Source organism: Meleagris gallopavo, chromosome 9 (genome assembly GCF_905368555.1).
Source record: "Meleagris gallopavo chromosome 9, MGAL_WU_HG_1.1, whole genome shotgun sequence".
Taxonomy (NCBI): Eukaryota; Metazoa; Chordata; class Aves; order Galliformes; family Phasianidae; genus Meleagris; species Meleagris gallopavo.
The window spans coordinates 1,454,095-1,467,092 of record NC_139412.1 but is presented as its reverse complement, the minus strand read 5'-3'; the positions used below and the strand labels follow the sequence as shown (position 1 = coordinate 1,467,092).

The 12,998-nt window shown below is 44.7% G+C and overlaps 1 protein-coding gene across 1 annotated transcript; it reads left to right on the top strand.

Annotated features, from left to right (window-relative positions):
- Positions 1 to 303: 303 nt before the first annotated feature.
- CHMP1B (charged multivesicular body protein 1B) lies at positions 304 to 6,817 on the top strand. Its single transcript, XM_003208282.5, has 8 exons — positions 304 to 463; positions 2,688 to 2,785; positions 3,129 to 3,275; positions 4,011 to 4,079; positions 4,186 to 4,293; positions 5,070 to 5,113; positions 5,529 to 5,601; positions 6,127 to 6,817. Exons 1-8 carry the CDS (start codon positions 448 to 450, stop codon positions 6,169 to 6,171), a joined length of 600 nt encoding a protein of 199 aa, XP_003208330.1. The 5' UTR covers positions 304 to 447; the 3' UTR covers positions 6,172 to 6,817.
- The last annotated feature ends 6,181 nt before the right edge of the window (positions 6,818 to 12,998 follow it).

Below are 12,998 nucleotides of genomic sequence, written 5' to 3'. Positions count from 1 at the left end.
AGAGAAGCTCTAAGGCACTGCTGGAGAAGCTCACGTTGCTCTATCCGTGCTTCCAGTCTGCAGCAGCTCACCTCAGAGCCCTGCATTTCTTCGTTTTGGCGCCCACCGCTCCTCTAGGCCCCGTCGCACACTGACGGCCACGGCCGGGCCCAAACCCCACGGCCCCCAGGCAGCCCGGCCGGGCCCGGCGCCCCGCGGCGGGGTCTGAAGGAACAGGGCTGGGAGAGGGCCGGCGCCGGAAGTGTGCATGTGCGCTTCCGCCTCGGCGCTCTCGTCGGAGAGTAGGCGTAAGTGGGAACTACCGGAAGAGGGAGATACCGGAAGTGTAAATTACCGGAAGTGGAGACTACCGGAAGAGGGAGCCGCCGCAGAACCGGCAGAGGGAACGAGAGCGGCCGAAGCCTTCTTGCCCTGCCCTGCGCCGGGCCGGAGTGCCGCCGGGCCGCCATGTCTAACATGGAGAGTATCCTCAGATCGACAAGCAGCTCTGTGGGGTGGGCTGGGGATATGTGGGCGGGGTGCGGCCGCGCTTTGCACTCCGCGGCTGCCGGTCCGCTCGGAAGGCATCGGTGGGGCTGGGCTGGGGGAGGCCTCGGTGTGAGGGAAGGAGTGGGCGGTGTGGTGGCCGTGTGTGGCCGGGGCGGGAGGTCGCTGCCTGAAGCCTTGATCGAGAGGAAAAGGTTTGGGAGTAATGATGGGACCTGAGGTTGTGGTTGTTGTTAAAGGAGAATGGGGAATGCTGGTTTTGTTTTGATGGTGAGCTCGGGCCTGGCTGGTTTCACTGGGGCCTAATCTACGTAGCTCAGGCAGAAAACCAGTTTCCTCTGTGCTTTGGGACACTGCAGGTTGTCCTAAACACTGGTGACCCACAAAGCGACAGGCAGTGGCTGCTGTGCTGATGGCACGTTGCTCCTCAGAAGGAGTTTGTTTCCTGAACTCTGACTGCTGTCAGCTGCACAAACTGCTCTCTTCTTCCTGGTGTCAGAAAGAAAATACAACCGAGGAGAACCCTTATGGGCAAACTTGAGCTTTCTGGCTGTATGCCATCATCATAATACAGAGAAGCAGAAAAGGCTTAAAAGATGACAAAGATCTCAGTGTAGCTGAAGTGTGCTGCTGGTTGTTGTGGTAGGGGAGGGGTGGAGCTTGGAGCAGGTGACTGTGAGTCACCTCACAGCTGGTGGTGGAAATTTGGTTTCGATGAGGTTGTGGAGCTGCAAGGGAGGAGCGAGGCTGTGCCGTCACAGGAGGAAGAGCCATGGAAGTAGCAGAGTGCTAAGGATAAATGCGTACCTGATGAGTAACTGGGGGAGTTACTTCAAAATAAGCCATTCTGAAATATTCCTTTTCAGTGCAGTGAGTGTAAGCAGGTGATCTCATATTTTACCTGGTTATTCTGGTCTCTGACCCGTCGTATACTTGAATGGACTTCAGTGTGTTTTCTTGTTTGGTAAACGGTCTGGTTTGTGACTCAGTGCAGTTCACTTATTGTTGCAGAAAGAAACAGCGACCTAGGTTTTAAAGAAATGAATGGAAATACAAGCAGCAATTTCAGTTTTATTGTTGTTTTAGCTTCCTTCATAGTTAATATCTTAGATGTGTAGGTACAGCTATAAACTTTTGATAGCCTGCTTGTAATTATAGGATGGGCTAACAAATATATCAGCAGACTTTGTCATGTCTTCGAGTTGATGTCAGAGCTCTAAGATGGGTGATTGGACTTAAAAGGGAAAAAAAAAAAGAAAAAAAGAGTGGCTCTGGAATGACTTATCTACTTAAAGCATTAAGGAAGCTTCATAATGTTTTATGTGCTTTCAGTTAACTGTTGCACTTTAATATTAGCTGTATCTTCCTCTTGGAGTGTCAAAAGGTGGCCTGGAGAAGTCTGGACAGCTTTATACTGCTTTTTGTTTGAGAAGGATTGATGTTTGGGAGCTTTTATCACCAGTGTTTTGGTTTCTGTTTGATTTTTAAATATTTTCAAAACATGCTTTGTTCTCCCGTGACTACAAGTCATGGTGAAGGCTTGTTCTGATCTCTTATTGGAGTTTTCAACGGAAGTAGAACTTAAAATAAATAAAAAGTGAAAAACATTTCTCTTGCAGACTTAAATATTTTTTTCCAAGTCAGATGACAGAACTGTTGAGGACGCCAGAACTCACATGACACAAAGATGGAAAGGCTGCTGTTTAAGCCTGAGATCATCCTTTGGCTGGAAGGGGCAGCTCTGCCTCCTGTTTTATCCTGGGTGTGGTCAGCAGAGCCAGCTTGCTTTTATCCAGGAAATTTGTCTGTTGTTCCATAACATTTTTTGGGGGGGGAGAGGGGCTGAGGAGGATCCAGGCAGGCCAGTAAGCTGCTCTTCCATTGCTGTGCTCTTCCATTTCACTGAGAGCCAGAGACTCATGGTGTGTGAGTGAAAGTAGCGCAGTGAGACTTTGATTTCTCTTGGGGGATGTCTGTTTTGTTCTATGTATCAGTCTGAATTGGATTTGCTGTTATGTGGAGCCAGCTGGGATCTGAACTTTCTTATGGCCCAACAGGATCTATATGACAAGTGTCTGTTCTTAAAGTAGGTTCTTAATGTCAGTAGTGCAGTGCTAGGGCTGGTAGCACCTTAAACAGGAGAGCAGGATGGTACCGTGTAAGGATTGATCCTGTTCATGGACCCCTAACTTGTGCTGCAGAACACCTGTTTAATTTGAAGTTTGCTGCAAAGGAACTCAACAGGAACTCAAAAAGATGCGACAAAGAAGAAAAGGCTGAGAAAGCAAAAATTAAGAAGGTGAGCACTGGGTCTTAAACATGTTCAGGTTTGATTACATTTTGTAGCAGAATCTGTTACTGTTTCGTGGCATGCATGCTGATAGTACTGATAAATGCTTGTGACTTAAATTACATACAGTACATTTTCCCACACTTATTAATAAGTGTAAGGATGTGTTCTTCATGAAGAACTAGCTGCTAAGAAAATAGCCTTAAATCTATTTTGTTTTTATTTGTTCTTTAGTAAAAATATATATATATGTGATCAATTGATGCTTTTATAAAAATATAATAGGCTCTTAGAAAAACATGTTTATAAAAATCCAGGGAAGTTAGAATGCTTTTTTTCTTTTCTTATACAGGCCATCCAGAAGGGGAACATGGAAGTTGCACGAATACATGCAGAAAATGCCATCCGCCAGAAGAACCAAGCCATTAATTTCCTGCGCATGAGTGCCAGGGTTGATGCTGTGGCAGCAAGAGTTCAGACTGCAGTGACAATGGGCAAGGTAAATCTATTTTAATGCGTCGTTGGAAAGGATTAGTCCCCTCTGATCCTCTTGGGAGTGACTTAATTCCATCTGTAATGAGCTGAAAGGTTGGTTTCAGATGTATCTGTTAGTAAATCAGGTACTGGAATCATAGAATAGAGTCATAGGATCTCCAAGGTTGGAAAAGATCTTAAGGTCATCCAGTCCAACTGTCCAGCTATCACCAGTGCTCCCCCTGAGCCACATCCCTCAGCACAACGTCTGCACAGAATCTAAAGGAATTCTGCTGACACTTGCTCTTTAGTAATAGGTTATTCTTTACTATGATTGTAGCTTGTAACTCATTAATTGCTGTTATTCATGCTCCCAAGGAGATCCCTTCCCAAATACATGTTGTAGGACTTCTGAGTCCAGATGCCTTTTTAGCTCAGGTGATCTTTTAGAGTACGTTGCTGTGCTGCTGTTCAGGCACAGAGTTTGTTCTGCCCTGTGATCTGTGTACCTAAACACATCCGTTATCCTTTGTCAGGTTTTGAGACCCTCAGAAGTCAATGCCATATAGATCTCGGCTTTTAGTGAATGAATGAATTTATAACATTTCCAACAGAAGCACCTGTCAAAAAAAGTGATGGTGTAGGTGACAGTAAAGTATGCCCTGCTATTTGATACTGTAGGAACTGAATAGAAATGAGAGGACTCGGTAAGAAACCCATCATTTTTCCTCCTTGTGATGGATTCTTGACCTCTTTTCAGGTGACAAAGTCGATGGCAGGGGTAGTTAAATCCATGGATGCCACTCTGAAGAGCATGAACTTGGAAAAGGTAAATGGAAACTTTCTGTGGAGGTATATGTAAAAAGTTCTACTGGTTGGAGTTGTGCTGCTCTTCTGTTATCTGCAGATCAGTGATTTGATTTGTGTTTTTATAGATATCTGCATTAATGGATAAATTTGAACACCAGTTTGAAACACTAGATGTGCAGACACAGCAGATGGAGGACACAATGAGCAACACTACAACACTAACGACGCCACAGGTAAGAATGCTAAATGAAAAACTTAGTTGAAACTGCATGGAAATACTGTGTGCTCCTTTCTGCCTGCTTTGAGACACCTGGAGTGTTTTCACCTTCTGCTTCTTGATGATAGGAGAGTAGTTCAAGTTACAGCCACAAGTGTGGTGGGTCATATAATTGCATTTTACTCTTTCTCACTTTTAGTAGAACTGATTTTATATTTTACACTGAGATCTTTAACCCTGCTATCGAATGAACAGTGTTTTGATGAGCTCTTGGTAAACTTAGCTGAAATACAATGCTTAAGGTAGTTAAAAAAGGTTCCTGGCACCTGTCAGCTCCTGTTAGCCCACAAGATGTTGGACTTCATCAGAAGTTTGGTCTGATGCTTATTGGAGATGGTGCTTTGTAAATAAACCTTAAACCACACCTGTTGGAGATGAGCTTTCTTTCACATTGTGCAAAGCACTGTTTGAATAATTTGTAGTCAGCAGTTGATAGCACTGCATTCAGAGATGTGTGTTTGCTTTGTTTGCTAACAGATGAGTGTAATTCTTCAGAAGCATTATTTTTCAGACGCTGAAGTTCAATGAATGGGCTTTTAATAGTCTGAACTCTGCTGGTTTTTGAGTTCATGCAGAGCCCTCTGGTGGTTAAGCCCAACAACGTTTTGTTAAAGATGTTTTACTTTAAAGCAGTATTTTGTTTTTTAAAATCTGTTCTCACAGGATTGAACAGAAGAACTTGTTGTGAACTGCAACAGTGCAACTGATTCAGTTTTGTTTTCTTTTCTCTAGAACCAAGTGGATATGCTTCTACAGGAAATGGCAGATGAAGCAGGGTAGGTAACACCAACCCTTCCAGGTAGACGTAGAGGTGAGGTGTCAGTGCTTCAACTGTGTCTCTTGGAAGCAGACAAGTGTCAGTAATTTTCCTTTCACCTCTGGGCATAAATATTTATAACTTAGCTGTAGATTTTTCTGTCTTTACATCACTGGTATGTGTGGTGTGTCTGATATATTATTGTTAAACTGAAATCTTGCTCTGTCCTGATGCTGGGTTGTAACGTATGGCTTGTCTTCTTGGTGGTGAAACTGGCTTCTTGATTGGACTGTCTAATGAGCAGGTCTACAGAGTTCACTGGCTGCTAGGGATCTCCTGCTATCCGTATTTCTCAATGTGTCACTTCTTGTACTTCTTCCTTTAGCCACATGTGCCTGACTTTTGTTCTGGTTTTGTACTTTTGTTATCTATAGTCTTGATCTGAACATGGAACTACCTCAAGGGCAGACAGGTTCTGTTGGTACAAGTGTTGCCTCAGCAGAGCAGGTAAGTTAGACTCAATAGAAATCAATGTTTCTAAAGAACTGTGGGAACAGAACTAATGCTTCTCTCAGCCAGAGCAAACTTGCTAAATTCTAATTAGATTTTGGCAATTCAAAAGAAATAATATGTAATTAAAGCAGTCTGGTAAGCACAGTAATTAAAATCACATTTCTGTTAAGTGTATGCATTAAGTTTAGATATTTCCAAATCTTTTTTGCATGATTATTTAATAGGGTTCCAAACTGCTGACTCCCCTACCTGCTCCAAATTTAATGAATCCACACATCTCCCTTACCATACATAGAGGCCTTACTTTTTTTTTTTTTCCCCGTTTAACTTGTGAAAATCTTTAAAAGATTAGTGTGAAGTGTTCTATGTTTGCTCTAGGTAGCTTAGAATTTCTTGTTAGGGCTTGTACTTGAGATGATACCACCTGGACACACAACTGCAAAACCCCACAATGATCACGTGCTTCCCAAAAATCAATATTCACTTTACTGATGGTTTCTTTGCTTTACATCTCTGCAGGATGAGCTGTCACAGAGACTGGCCCGCCTTCGTGATCAAGTTTAAGTTAAGCAGAGCTGCAGCCCTCTGTCTGTGCTTTCAGAATACTCTGAGGTTACCCCTCTACTGCACTCACGAGGTGTGCACAGTACAGCGTAGGTGTTCCAATATTTGTAACGTAGGGTTCTTCACTCTGAGCTTGCTCTTCTTTCTAATACATTAAGTAATCCAGAAATATCAGCTCTCTAATGTCTTTTTCTGTACATTTTGAAGTTGATATATTTTTTTGCAAGCTTTTTTCACTGAATCAAGTTGATATTCTAAGTCAGCCAGTAATGTCGGAGCATTCTAGCTGAAAGAAAAGCAGAGTGTTATTGATAAATATTTTAAATTATGAAGTGATTTTTTTTTTTAAATTATGAGAACTGTTTGTGGCTGGAGAACTGATATATTCAGTTCTGATGATTGTAGTAGCCAACTTTCTTACATAGCCAAGCTCCTGGATCCTTAGAGGTGGACAGTGTGGACTTCATGAAAGTACACTTGTCAAAATGAAAGAGTGGACTTCAGTCTGTGGTGGTTTTAATATTTTAAGGCTACAGTAATTGTGCAGGTTCAGTTAAAAATGAGTTACCAAAAGCTATTTTCATGTAATTGGGAACTTGTACGGTTTGATCACTTTAGTCCAGGAGGAATAAAATATATTTTTCAACTTGGTTGGTTCTGTTGAATATTTTAGCTTGCATGTTGTTTAATGTTGAGTGCTGTAGCTTCTCTGTTTTGCTTTCTTCTCAGTATCCTGTGGTGCAGCCAGTAATGCCACATTCGTCTCTGTTTCGACCACTGTGGTGCATAGCTCCTGCTCATAGGGAGCTCCTGCTCTCTGTTATCCTTAGGCTCAAGCTGAGAAACCTCATATGAGATAACTGAAGCCTGCTTTTCTCCATTCCTTGTCATGCTTTCTTTCCATTTACTTATTTTTTTTTTATACGCAAGGAAAGGCATTGATCATATCCCTTACTTCTGCCATATAAGAAACACTAAAGTGCTTTTCCTCAGGTTTACATCCTCACAGTCATCCTTCAGGAGCCAAGGTCCCAACCCTGTCCTCTCCAACCAGGGCACACTCCTAGGTCAGCTTGTTTCCTCTGCTCATTGCAGCTGGACTGGTGTTGGAGAGAGCAAAGTGAGAACTGGGTGAGCAAGGAGGGCACACCTGCTGTGCCTCCACTCAGCTGCTGGATGAATGCATTGGTTCTGTTGGGTTAAGAGCAGCTACCTTGTTTTGTGAGATGTAATATTGCTCTCTGCAGGTGGAGTAATGTGATTTGTAATATTGAAGTCATCTGTGGAGAAAGTGGTTTGTTTTAGTTCATCTCCTTACTCTTCTGCACAGTGAGAGATTCAGACTGCTCTCAGGAGCTTTCAGACTCCTGTGGTTGTGAAGTAAAGAAATGCAGGTAGAAATTCATAGCAGAAACTACTTGTGGTGTGTTGTGGTAAGTGGCGATGTTAAAAATTTCTTCCTGACTTTTCTGGACTCGTTTTTTGTAGGGGTGAGGAAGATATGAAGCACCATAGACTTAGAATTACTTATTAATTCACTGGTGCTGAGGACCATGCAGGCTTTCCAGCATTGAGGAAATATTTCAGTTAAGAACTGCTTGCTTTCTTTTAGTCAGCAGGATTTTTTTTTTTTCAGTGAAAATGTGCAAAAGTGAGGAAACTTTGGAGCTGTTTCAAGCCATTTTTGATGTGCTGCTCAGTTGCTTTGGAGGTGTAGCAGGATGTTATGTGCTGAGGTATTCAGGGCATAAAATGTGGAAAGTAAGATAAACAAAGCACCCTGACGTGTGGGTTCGTATCTCTCAGGCTGGCAGCCTGAATTCAAGTGATTTGTTTTAAATGTGCACTTTTCCTATGTTTACACTTAAGTTCAGTGCAGCCTTCTTTTAAACACCTTTCAACGTTCCTCCTGCAAATAGGAGAAGCTGGAAAGTATTTTAGAAATGATACACTCTTAACTATAGGTACAATCCTTTGAAGCTATTAAGGAAAAAGTATGCTACCCCTTTTTTCCTCCTAGCTACTCCTGAACAGCATAACAAAATGGTAATGGTGTATCTATGCAACCAAGTCCCCACAGCTGTGGAAACTGCTGGTGTGTGTGCCTTTGTCCTGGTGAACTTGGTGTACTTTGTGACACTCAGTTATTTCAGATCTCATGACAGGACTGGAAAGCTGCTGTTGTGTAATAAATGCACATCTGAACTTGCTTTGCAGTTGGTTGTTGGTAGGGCTGTACCATAAGCTCAGGATTCCTTGTGTTTGGCAATCCACGTTACCTCTGCAGGGCTGTGTTGCACAGAGCTGGGCAGGCTTTGCTGATAAAGAAAAGAAGGATGGGACCAGAAGGAATCTTTGCCCTGCTGCTGTCACTCTGAGCATTGCTATGTGTGAGTGTTGCCAGCATCGTGCACCAGTTGCTTCTGCGTGTAGATCTGCCTTCTCCTGGGGAAGGAGCCTTTGTGGGTGAGCTGCCCTTAACCACGTTGCAGGAGTTGCATTTGTAATGTATGTATGTTTCTCCAGTGTTTTGGAAGTGCTTAAAACTGGAACTTACTCTTCAAGCAATATTTGACTTTGGTGTAGTTCTTCCATTGGAGTTCTCCTGGAAACATTTGTTTTTTTTCTGAACCGCTGTGGCTCCTTGCTTTTACATTCCTGGTGTCTCTTGTAAGATGATGGTCTACTTCTGCAGAAGTCTGCTTTGTGTTAAATAAATTGTACGAGCATTTATGCAACCTCTTTACCAAGTAGTACTTCAGTATTTGTACTTATGAGCAGGCACATCTAAGGTGAAACATTGCTTCAGGGTGGTTTTGCTCACTGTTTATTTCCTGGTTTACTATAGACAGTGGTATCTTTGTGTTATGCTTCAACTGCTCGTGTCAAGGCAGTCTTCATTCATTTGGATTCCACAACAAAGCCATGAAAAGATCCAGTTGAAAGGAGAGGGGAGGAAAGGAAGGAAAAGAAATCTCAGTGCCAATGGGATAATATCATCACTTTGCCTTTGTGGAGACCCTCAGAGCCAAAAAATAGTGAAATTTTGTTATATATGGTCAGCAACAATGTACAGAGACACATTCTGAAGTTGGTGACGTTGTATAGAGAAGAGAATAATTTTTGTAGCTTGGCAGTGTTCATGGTGGAAACGGCTTTACTTGTATGAGACAATTTGTAACTGTTACTGCAACTGGTAAATAAAACTGTACAGCCAAATGACTTCAGGTGTGTTCCCAGACTGCGTGGATGGTTTCTGGCATGGCTCTGTGCGGGGACAGATGAGCAGCGTGTCGTTGGTGTGCTGTCCTTAATGCATACAGTGGGAAAAGTGGCAGCTGCTGGTGGCTGAGTTGGTCCTCCATGGAGCTAAAAAGGTTTATTTTCTCCTTCCATCATTGTTTGGGACCCAGCAGAGGGAGCCTTGAGCTCTGCTTTTGTGTGGGTCCAACAGAAATCGGCATTTCATTCTTAGAGGGGGCTTTGGCAGCCATGCAAGCTGCTTTGAGCAGCCTTGTCTCATGGGGACCCATTGATTCCGGACAGCATCACTGCCGTTTCATACAGACAGAAGCACACTGTGGACTGATGGAAAATAGGTTTTAACAGAAAGTTTCATTTTTGTTTTCAAAGTGTGTGTTGAGATTTTGGTGGAGCACGTGATGGCTTTGGTTCAGGACCCTGTAGGGCAACTGCTGTCAGTGTTGGCATGTCTGTCAAGCTGTATTTTCTCCATGAAATCCCAGTGGGGTCAGTGGCCTTACTCGTGTCAGAAGCAGCTCTCCTTGTTACCATTCAGATAAAGGAAAAGAGCGATCTGAGCAATCTGCAGCTGATTCCAAGTGCCATCTCCCTGTTTGGCGTGGAAGAAGACGCAATCAGGCAGTCACTGTGCTGTGGGATGCGAGCTCTTTGGGAAGACCTGCTGTGTCCTCCAGCAGTGGGCTGGGGCAGACTCACTGCTCCCTGTTTGTTACTCATCTTTTTCAGCCTTTCTGCTCAGACAGACTGCATGCATTGGTAAGGAGAGCCTGAAGTTAGCTCTAATCGAGGGAACTGTTTCCCTGAAGTCTAAAGTCATAAATCAGACGTGCAAGCTTATCCGACAAGATAACTATCAGCTTAATTTAATTTCCCCATATCTGCTTCGTAATACTCTGTTATCATCAATTTCAGTCTGAAGGATCTGGCAGGGGTAGGAAAACCTTTTGAAATATTCCATAAAGACATTCTCTCCCCACTCTCTCCCCACGTATTCTTTCTATATATTGTTGCTTGTTTTTAAGAGCTCCCCTTTTATTCCAAAGGTCGCTTTAAAAAGCTTTGACATAACGCTGCCCTCCTGCTGGGATGTTTGCTTTGGTGGAGATGGCAGCGCTTCGTTCCTCTCCTCTCACTGCAGAGTGGGTCCACGTTGGCTGCTGAGTGCTGCTCCAATTGCTGGTGCTTGCGTCGGTTCCGACCCCAGATGGAGGCCAGCGCTGACTGCAGGCTGTAGGAAAGCTGCCAGTCCCTTCGGAGTGTTGTCAATTAGTTCCAGTCTCCCGGAGCTGGCCGTGACCAATTGCTGTGACCTGGAAGTGGATTAAGTCCATCACGGGGAGATCGACTTTTCCTGCAGTCATTTGACAAACGCAGTCTTTTTTTTTTTTTCCTTTTTAAAGTCCCTCATAGATGCCATACCTCGTTTGTTCCCTCGTGATGGACGTCGTTTCCGGATCGAAGCGATAATGATTTTCCAGATTTCTGCTGATTGGTGTAGCAGGTGCCTTAATTTATTAATGCCACGAGAAGAGAGGGGTTCGATGGCAATGAGAGGAGGGCTCCTGGCAGCAGCTGTATATCACACTGCTCCCTGACCCCCTTGCCCCACTGCAAGCGCTTGAGAACTTGATATCTCTGTACACTTACATCCATTTCTGCACCAGAGATATTTGTGGGGTTAGAATTGTTAATACCTATTAGCCTGGTGTGGTTCTGGTTCACTAAGACTCACAGATGGAATTCAGCCATTGCACCCACTGTTGACTTGTGCCACCTTTGAGGCTTTTGCCTTTGCTGGAATTATTGCCTTGATGCATTTGCATGCTGTTGCATACAGAAGGAGGCATTTGGACTTAATTTTTGGCACTGCTGTGTGTGTTAATCAGCCAAGGTATGGCCTGCTCCCGGGCTGGGGCTGTTTGCAGGCACGGTGGGATGGAGATGTGTCGGCACAGCTGCTGAGCACATTTAACAGGGAGCAGTCAGTCACACTTCGGGAGTTTTAATTGAATTACCTTTGACAGTGAACAGCAAACCTGGTGGGTGATCCACTAAATTAAACTGATGAATGGGCTCCCGAAAATCAATTAGCACACAGGGCTGAGAGCACGAGCACATCCTGCTGCTCCGCAGGGACCGAGCGGGGCTGGACTGACAGCAGCAAATGCGAGACAAAGTAAAAGCATGCATCTGCCTCTGCTGACCTCTGCTCCAGCATGAAAGCAAAACAGGAGCTGGAGGAATCCGCCAGTAAATCACTGAAGCTCTGTTCTGCAGAGCTGATACGGGATGCTTCCAACCCTGTTGATTAATGCTGGGCTGTGTGCTGAAGAAAGATGTGGCGGAACGTGGAGGCTGCTGAGACACAGCAAGGGAGAACAGCTGGCAGCTCTTTGGCTTTCAGCTGCTCGAGGAGGGATCCTCTAACACTGCTGTAGTGCTGTGGATGGGCTCTCTCTGCAGCCCTGAGAAGCACTGCTGCCCGGTGCTGGGTGGGGGCTGCCCAAACCCCGTGCCCCAGCATGTAATGAGCTGCAGGTGCTGCAGATGGGATGCACACACCACAGGGGCTTTTGGCTTGTGGCAAAATGAGAAGCGCAGGGAGCTGCAGCCATCAGCCCCAACCCATCCCCAGTGCCCTCATCCCTCGGTGCCGCATCCCTGGGGCTCTGGAGCAGCTCTGGGATGGTGACCCCACCACTCCGTGGGTGGCTGTGCTGGTGCAGCATCGCTCTTTGGAGAAGAAATTTGTCCTAACATCCAACCTGAGCACAACGTGGGGCCATCACCTCTCATCCTGAGAAGCACCAGGGACTGAGAGGAGCGCAGGGCTGGAAGAACCTCGGGGAGGTGCAGGGAGACACAGCACGGAGCACTGCATTTCAGATGCACTTCGGTGACCCATCAGAAGTTTTGGCTGAAAAAGAAATAAATGGGAGCACGGAGCTGAGCAGTGGGATCAGCCACTCAATAGGATCTGTTTTCAAGGAGTATTTGCCACAATTTGGAAAACAAAAAGCAACGAAAAGACAACAGCCACAAGCCTCACAGCATGCAGAGTGAGAAACGTGGCTTTCATTTGGGTGACTAATCGCTTCCAGCTGAAGCAGCCATTAAAACCAGTTGAAGAATTACAATGTAAATAGATTAATGCAGACAAAGCAACATGTGTGCTGTCCCGTGTCTTCTCATTACCTACAGAATGCTTCAGCAGTGACACGCTGTTAGTCTAAGCCACTTGTTGGGCCCTGTGCTAATCAGCTCAAATTAAATAAACACGGCCCGTAGAAATGAATGTTGTGTTTGAAAACCGATGCACCAGCAGAGTGTTCTCCAGGAGATAATTACAGACGGGTCCGTGACAAAGAAATGATTCCTGCAGAGGACTGGGGATAATTCCTACAGTGCTGATCAATTCTCCAGGCTGGAGGAAGAAGATCTGAAACTCCTGAAGTTTTGGATGCTTTTCAATTCTTGGCATTGCACAAAGGCAATCTCAGAAATTAAGACTGACCTTCTGAACGGGAAGATGTTCTTCAGGCAATATTTTAGAGTGGCTTTGG